The following is an 8,271-nucleotide window of genomic DNA, read 5'->3' as shown; positions in this document are numbered from 1 at the left end:
GGCCCTCCAAGGTTCTGACAGCAGGCGACAATTAAGGGGAGAGCGACCAGCAGGCCTTTAATGTTTGGGACTAATCGGGCTTCAGGCCCCCGCATCTTCTGCTCCTTTGAAATACAGCAGGCCAGTGGGGGTACCTCATCCAAGCCTAGCTGCTGTCCTGACCCTGGGGTACCTGGGGTTTCCAGTGGGTTCTGCTCAGGGTGTATTTAGAACCAGGGGTCTCTGGAGGGACATGGGCTCAGCACTCCCCGTCTATGCAGGTGCACTTAGTTGATACCTGAGATGTGATGCTCCTATTCCGTCTGCTCTTGGAGGGGAAACCCAGGTGCCTCATCTCAAGGCTTGGCCTTTTAGTGAAGGGCTCTTGATAGTGATTCTGGTGTTGTTATCTATGGGACAAACATGGCCCAGGAAGTACACCAGTTTGGGCAAGCGGACCCCAGCCAGGACACAGGTTGTCAGCGGGGGTGCCCACTGACTCTGCCTCCAGAATTGGTTTGTGAGGTCTGGGTGAGCAGCCAACAGCACCAAGCTTCCCCAAATGGGGTGGCTGGGTCTGGGCAGGGTAGGAAGCAAGGATCCGTGTTCAGAGGCCTATTAAAGTGGAGCCGGTGAGCTGGGTTTCACGACCAGGGAGATGGTCTCCAGCCCTTGAGAGGCCGGAGGGGCTGGGAGCATCTATTTTACACACTGATCCTGGAACGGGAAACAGTGCAGTGATAGTCAAAGGAGGCCCCCCCAGAGCCTCTGACGGAGGGTTTGTGCCTGCCCGGCTCTCAGAGTGAGCACGCAGCTCAGAAGACAAATGGTCTATGTTCAGGGGCGCTGTTTTCAGCGAGCTGTGGCCGAGTCTGGGGGAAGGAACTGTGGATGTCAGGTCTGGATATGCGGCAGGGACTGGCGGTGGGGACGGCTTGGTGGCTTACTCCCCAGCCCGCTGAATGCTCTCAATCGGCCTGGGAATAGGTGAGGAAAGGATGCTGAATGCCACCTTTGCATCGGGATGGGATTCCTGCTCCCTGAGCCCTCATCCACCCTTGCCTGGCGCCCCTCCCTACGCTGGGCCCTCATTACCAGGAGAGAGCGAGTTGTTTGTAAACAATAAATAATGGAAAGTAGGAGGACTTTCAGCAAAAGCCTGAGCAGAAGCCGGAAAACTGGAAGGAGTTGGGAGGAGGGATGATGGGGGAAGGGAGGAGTGGAGGAGGAAGACGGAGTGAGGTTGAGAGATTTATTTCTGCCAAGAAGCCCCGGTGGCTAGTTTCTTATTATTTACAGGAAGGTGATATTAGCAATTCAGGTGAGAAAGAAATAAACACGGCTGCCACGAAATCAATACAGAATTCAAAAAACAATTATTAATGTCATTTGACTCGTGTTCTTTATATATCTCTTCCGGCTACAGACGTTAAACTGTCTGAATAATTTGCATGGAGCGGCTATTCATTATTGCCAATGTTTTTCCTTTGCAAGCAGCTCGGACGTGGCCGGCTGCAATCCAACACGATCGGAGAACTCGTATTTTCATCTGTAAATTAAAGCAATTACGCAGCAGATATTATATGATGCGTACTGTGGTCTCCAGATAGTCATCAATCACCTTCAACCGAGCTGTCAGAGCAGGCAGATTTCGTTTCTGGAAGCCAGGCTTGCAGCTGGGGAGAGAGTGAGAACGTCATCATTAATTAGAGGGTGACCCTGGGGCAATTCACAGGTCTGAACCCAGGAATCTTTCCCAGCAAGTCTGCACAGCGCCGCCGAGCGCGCTCCCTCCGGCCGAGTGCGGGCAGCCGAGCAGGTCGAGAGCGCTGGGGGCCAGCCCTGGCCCCGGAGGGTGCACCACACCAGGCAGGGAGCGAGTTCAGGGTGGCCCGAAGCCGGCCCCTTGCCGCCTGCTTGCTGGCCTCCGCTTTGCAAGGTCTGGGGGCCAGACCTGGCTGTGGAAATCCTGGGGTGGGCACTCGGCCCTTCCCCAGACCTATCACTGTGCTCCAGGCACAGAGCTATGCAAAGCGGGCTGGGGAGGGCGCCTCTGCCTCTGCCTCACGCTCAGCGCCCCCTCCATCGCGCCTACCCACCAAGGTCCCCGGAGGAGCGAGAGCAGCGGGAGGGCCCCAAAGCAGTCTCTGAGCCTCCTCTCCGAGCGCGCAGGACTTTGGGCAGTCCCGGGATTAGCCGCGTGGGACTAGGGGCGGCTCAGGGAGTGCGGCCCGCTGGGGGAGTGGAGGAAGGGAAAGGAGGGCCTGGCACCCGGCGAGGACTCTCAGGAGGAGGGGGCTGCTAGGCGTGGGGGGGGGGCGTTCCCTAGGGACACTGGGCCCAGGGTGGCAAGCCCGCAGCCCTCGGGCACCCAGCCCAGGAGTGGCAGACTCTGGGGAAGGCCCCAGGCCCCACACACCAGAGGGCATTTTGATCTCCAGATGCGGACACTATTGCAGTCGCATCTGATTCTGGAACTCCATCCCGGAGTGGGGTTCGAACTGGTGGGAGCCAAGTGGCCGACTCCCGGTTAACAACAGTCGGGCCCGCGCCCGCTGCACGCCCGGCCCGCGGAGCTGCCGGCTGTCCACCTGGAGGGGCGCGGAGAGCCGAGGCCAGGCGGCCGCCTGCGCCCGCGCGGGGCTCATTTTAACTGTTGATTACATCTTCATGAAGGCTCACTCGTGTGTCCCTCATACGTCTCATTTGTAATTGAGACTAATGATTACAGTGGTGCGGGGAGGAGCAGCTGCTCATTAATTAATTTCTAATTAAAAGTGCCTCCCGTCCTCGGTGACTAAGGAGAAACGCTGTTCTTCGCGTTGATCTCGACTCCGCGGATGAAATTCATTTGCTAAAGCGTGTTGGCCCCTCCGCGTGCCCCGCCCGGCCGTGCCGCGGCCGAGTGACCCGCGTAGGCGGCCAGGCCGGGCTGCGGAGTGGGCTGACGTCAGAGCTTCCGCCACTTAAAGCCGCGCACATCTGACTTGACGGGTTCGCGAGACTGTTCTTTTTTTTTTTCCTTTTTTGCAAAATATGTATTTGTGTCGCCACTGCGAGGCCGGTCCGTCCCAAAGCCCCCTCGAGGCTCTGGATTGCGAAGCTAAAAGGATCGCGGCTGCCGCCGCGGCTCACTCTCCAACCGGGTTAGGAAAGTTTGCTGAGCGTGTGGATGAACTAACCGGCTCTCCTGCTTCGCCCCCAGCGCCTAGGAGCCGGCGGCCGGGGAGCAGTGGCCGCACCGCGCCCGCCCCCGCGCAGGACCCCGCCGGCCCGCCTGCCGGCCCCGGGCCGCGCTCGCCATGTCCTATCCGCAGTTCGGTTACCCCTACTCCTCGGCACCCCAGGTAAGGAGGCCCCGCGAGGCTGGAAACACTGGCTGGCTGGCAGTCCAGCGATCCAATGTCGCTTCCCAGTGAGCAGGGCCTGTGCCACGTGCTCTTAGTGCCCAGCCCCGGGGAGGGCAGGGGTACTGAGAAATGCCAACGGGTGGGGGCCCCAGTTCCCGCTTAATTTGACCTTCACCCCCCGCCCCTCCCCATTCTGAGGCTGCACCTTAGGGCACCCAAGATACCCAGTAGAGAAGTGGCACACGAGGGCTTGGAACCCCCTCAGGGAGAGTATGAACACCCCTGGGCAGGATTGGCTGGGACCCACGTGGCTGGAGGGGGACTGGGGTGCGCAGGCTCCTCGCAGTTTGGGGCGCGCGGTCTGGCATGGACCCTATAGATCCAGAGGAAATGGGCAAGGCCTCCTGGATGGGGAGGGGCGGGGTGGGGCGGGGCGGGGCGGATGGAGGCCCATGGCCCCAGCCTTGCGCCTGGTGGCCCACCCTTCCTTGCGGCCCCTCTCTCCCCCAGTTCCTGATGACCCCCAACTCCCTGAGCACGTGCTGCGAATCCGGTGGCCGCACGCTGGCCGACTCCGGGCCTGCTGCCTCGGCCCAGGCACCAGTGTACTGCCCGGTCTATGAGAGCCGGCTGCTGGCAACCGCGCGCCATGAGCTCAACTCGGCCGCGGCGCTGGGCGTCTATGGGGGCCCCTATGGCGGCTCGCAGGGCTATGGCAACTACGTGACCTACGGATCCGAGGCCTCCGCCTTCTACTCGCTGGTAAGGGCGGAGAGGGTGTATCTCCAGCCTTCCCCGCCACGCCACGCCCCTACCCCTCGCTTTGATTTGCCAACTCACTTTCCCCAACTCGGGGGGAAGGGGCGCGAGGCCCCAGTCCCCCGGGCTGTAGTAGGTGGGAGAAGTGTCTCCAAGCCTGGTCCCTGGGAACATCACCAGCTCCGTCCCCACTCCACCCCCGGTTGGGGCGACCAGGCAGGTGGACCGCTGTATTTAATGTACTGATTGTTCTCAGATCACTATTAAGTTCTGATGCGATGTCTGGTTCTGTGGGAACGGGCTCTTCCCTCCCCCTCCCGCTGCTTTCCTCCCCCTCCACAGCTTCCCCACCCCGCTCACTCCTCCTGGCCTCCCTCTACCTCTCCTTTCCTCCAAGAACCCCCCCCCCCATACACACACACTCCCACCTCCCTTCCCCTCCTTCCCTGGCATCTCACCCAGTCCCCTGGGCGCCTCTCCATTTCTCTCCTCCCTTTCCTCCCTCTTTATTCCCCATCCCTCCCTCACCCTCTTTCCTGCTGCCCCCACCCCTCTCCCCACCTCCTCCCTGCAGTCTCAGCCTCCTGTCTCCAGTTCCTCTGCACCTATTCCCTAATCCCCCAACACCACCACCACCACCACCACCCCCCCACACGCCCCAGCAGTCTCCTCATCGCTGCCTAGACCCTAGGGACAGTCTGGGGAAGGGAGCGAAGCTTGCAGGAGCCAGGGGCCTAGGGGAGGAGGTCGAAATGGGTGGCGCCGGGAAGGAAGCGCGACCCTAGGCTGCTGGGCTCCCACAGAACAGCTTCGACTCCAAGGACGCGCCAGGATCTGCGCATGCGGGCCTCGCGCCCGCCGCCGCCGCGGCAGCCGCCGCCTACTACCCCTACGAGCCGGCGCTGGGCCAGTACGCTTATGACAGGTGAGGGGCTGACCCTCTTCACCCTACCCGGGCCCTGGCGCTCCAATCAGCCATTACCCCCACCCCCACCCCAAGCATCGCAGGGCCTCTCTGAAAGGTGGGGAGGCCAGACCAGCAGCATTCCTCTCTTAGGTCTTACTGAGCTGACCAGACCTTGGTCCCAGCCCGCCACCTGGCGAGCCCCAGCCCGGTTGAAAGAGTCTCCAGTCTCCCACCTGCCACCCCGCACCCCAAGCTGTCTAGACTCCAAAGTCCTCACTGCGCTGTGGTTTGGGGGAGTCTCATCTTGCTGCCCAGGCCTGGGATGATCCCTCCACCCCAAGAAGTGCAACCCAGCCCACCGCCCCTCTGGTGGGAACCTAAGGGGGCAAGTCCTTTCCCACTAGCAGGCAACACGCCCCGTCTTTCCAGGGGAGACAATTACATATGCAGAAAGGTCATGCAGGTGCATTCTCCCCAGGGGCGCTGAAGACCAGTTCTGTCCGTGGGCGTTGCATAGTCTGGTTTGAAGATATATATGACTAGCGACAGACACCTGGCTAGGCCTTGTGCTTGGCCCCACCCGCCACCTCCCTGGCTCAGGAAAGAGCCCAGGCTCCATGTGAGTTTAATCAAGTATAAACATTCTCTTTGCACTTGAGCCCAAAACAACAGCCCCCGCGGGCAGCAGCGCAGGTCAGAACGTGGGTGCAACCCAGGTCTTACGACCATAAACACACACCCTGGACCGGGACTGGAAGCCTCCTGACGCCCCATTGCGCCCCTTGTCTCCAGGTACGGCACCATGGACAGCGGCACACGGCGCAAGAACGCCACGCGGGAGACCACCAGCACGCTCAAGGCCTGGCTGCAGGAGCACCGCAAGAACCCCTACCCCACCAAGGGCGAGAAGATCATGCTGGCCATCATCACCAAGATGACCCTCACGCAGGTCTCCACCTGGTTCGCCAACGCGCGCCGGCGCCTCAAGAAGGAGAACAAGATGACATGGCCACCCAGGAACAAGTGCGCGGATGAGAAACGGCCCTATGGGGAGGGCGAGGAGGAAGAGGGGGGAGAAGAGGATCCCCGGGAGGAGCCCCTCAAGAGCACTAAGAGTGAAGGTGGGTAGAAACTGGTGGTGCTGGGGCTGGAGTTCAAGGCCAGGACTCCCTGGGCCTTCTCTATGGGTTCTAAAACAGCTAAAGGCATGGAACCCTTGGGGAGGCAGGGGATGGGGGGGGGGGACGGGGCGGGGCGGGGATTGTGCCTGGGCAGCAAATGAATGAACTGACCCAAGCAGGGCCCAGTGTGTGTGTGTGTGTGTGTGTGTGTGTGTGTGTGTGTGTGTGTGTTGCGGGCTGTGGTGGTGAGCCAGGAGCATGTTTGAAGGAATCCAACATTACGTTTAAAACATTAGACACCCCTCCACCATTGACTTGAGACTGAAATACAGTCGCAGTCGTTGCCTGTTTGGGGTCTGGGCGCCTCTGGAGGAGAAGAGAGGTAGGGAATAAGGCCTAGCTGCTTTTCCTAGCTCCAGGGCCAGACCCCATAACCACAGACACAGAGTTAGGGAGGAGAAGGAGATGGGAGCCTAATTAACCCACCATCCTCTCTCCCTCCACTGACTACTCTTTCTTTCCTGGGCAGAGCCCCTTGGCAAAGAGGAGAAGGATCTTGAGCTCAGCGACTTGGAAGACTTCGACCCGCTGGAGACAGAGCCCCAGGAGTGCCAGTTGAAACCGCCATTCCCGCCCCTGGAAGGTGGCCTGGAACGCATCCCGGCTGCGCCTGACCGCCCCAGTGCCCCTGGAAAAGAGGCCTCAGGCACCCACCGGATGCCCCTGGCCACCGATGGCGGGTCCGCCCTGGACCAGAACCTGGAGAGGGCCCGGAGCTGCCTCCAGAGTGTGGTGGCGGGGCCGGAACAGCAACAGGGCGCCGGTGGCGGCCCGCAGGCCTGCGAGGCCAAGCTGGGGTTTGTGCCGGCTGCGGCAACTGCGGGCCTGGAGGTCAAACCGCGCATCTGGTCCCTGGCGCACACGGCTACTGCAGCCGCCGCCACCCACCTGAGTCAGACTGAGTTTCCCTCGTGCATGCTCAAGCGCCAAGGGCCAGCCGCCCCTGCGGCCGTCTCTCTGGCGCCCCCCTTGTCCTCACCTGCAGCCCCGTCCCCCTCCGGCGCCCTGGACAGGCACCAGGACTCCCCGGTAACCAGTCTCAGAAACTGGGTGGATGGAGTCTTTCACGACCCCATCCTCAGGCACAGCACTTTGAACCAGGCTTGGGCCACCGCCAAGGGTGCCCTCCTGGACCCGGGGCCCCTGGGCCGCTCGCTAGGGGCCGGAGCCAACGTGCTGACGTCACCCCTGGCCCGCACCTTCCCTCCCACCACTACCCAGGACTCCCCTGCGGCGGGCACCACCAAGGAGCTGCTGGCCCTGCCCAAAGCTGGTGGGAAGCCCTTCTGCGCTTAATTCCGCGGGACCACAGGGCCCAAGAGGGAGGCTTGCACGTCAAAGACTTTTTCTAACAAGTTTCCAAAGCCAGGCAAGAGCGCAGCGATGCTCAGGCCGCCCACCCGCCCTGGAGGGAGGATCTGAACTCTGTCTCCAGGAACCACGGACAAACCCCTAGATCTGTCGGCGCCAGGTCCACCGACCACCCTGGCCATTCCCAAACTCGGGGGCTGGGGACGGGTGGGATGGGGCTGCGCCCAGAGCAGAAGGCAGCCGCCCTGAAGCATAAAGTTTACGTCCAAAAGTTTACATGGAGAGGCCGGTTTAGTTCCGAGGCTTTGTTTGTGTCGCTGTCTTCTGGGTGTGAGGCATGCCCATGCCCTGTCTGAGGACCCCTCAGCCTGTTGACCTGCTTTCATCCTCAGCACATAATTCTCACCCGAAACACTTCCCCGAATTTACACTATTGCACACTCTTAACTTGATAAAATTATGTTTTTTAAATGTATGCCCACACCAGTGATTGCCTGCGTCAGAGGCTGATATAACAAAACCAATAAAACCGAGTGATGATGTTTGCATTGCAAAATGAACACAGTGCCGGGGTAGGGATGTGAGAACCTGTTGGGGGACAGGTGCTGATCACCGAGGGAAGGAGTCGGGGAGGGTACCGACCCAGAGACCCCAGGAAGTTGCTTGCAGAGCCTAAGACAGGGTTTGGTAAAGCAATTTTAAAAAAAAAATACACGTTCAGGATTCTGATAGAAGTATATGATAGAGACCCGACACTTTTAAACTCTCCTCCCCTCCCCATTAC

The 8,271-nt window shown here is 60.6% G+C and overlaps 1 protein-coding gene across 1 annotated transcript; it reads left to right on the top strand.

Moving 5' to 3' along the window:
* The first annotated feature begins 3,191 nt into the window (after positions 1 to 3,191).
* IRX4 (iroquois homeobox 4) lies at positions 3,192 to 8,029 on the top strand. The gene is made up of 5 exons (XM_059691867.1): positions 3,192 to 3,326; positions 3,840 to 4,091; positions 4,892 to 5,013; positions 5,788 to 6,116; positions 6,646 to 8,029. The coding sequence occupies exons 1-5, from the start codon at positions 3,282 to 3,284 to the stop codon at positions 7,470 to 7,472; spliced, it is 1,575 nt and encodes a 524-aa protein (XP_059547850.1). The 5' UTR covers positions 3,192 to 3,281; the 3' UTR covers positions 7,473 to 8,029.
* The last annotated feature ends 242 nt before the right edge of the window (positions 8,030 to 8,271 follow it).

The sequence above is a fragment of the Myotis daubentonii genome, chromosome 4 (genome assembly GCF_963259705.1).
Source record: "Myotis daubentonii chromosome 4, mMyoDau2.1, whole genome shotgun sequence".
Taxonomy (NCBI): Eukaryota; Metazoa; Chordata; class Mammalia; order Chiroptera; family Vespertilionidae; genus Myotis; species Myotis daubentonii.
Note: the sequence above shows the minus strand (reverse complement) of the source record. Positions and strands in the feature narration are given on the sequence as shown.

Coding starts and splice junctions, on each gene's coding strand:
- IRX4 (XM_059691867.1), top strand. CDS start 3,282: ATGTCCTATCCGCAGTTCGGTTACCCCTACTCCTCGGCACCCCAG. Junction 3,327..3,839: donor CCTACTCCTCGGCACCCCAG/GTAAGGAGGCCC, acceptor TCTCTCCCCCAG/TTCCTGATGACCCCCAACTC. Junction 5,014..5,787: donor GGCCAGTACGCTTATGACAG/GTGAGGGGCTGA, acceptor CCTTGTCTCCAG/GTACGGCACCATGGACAGCG.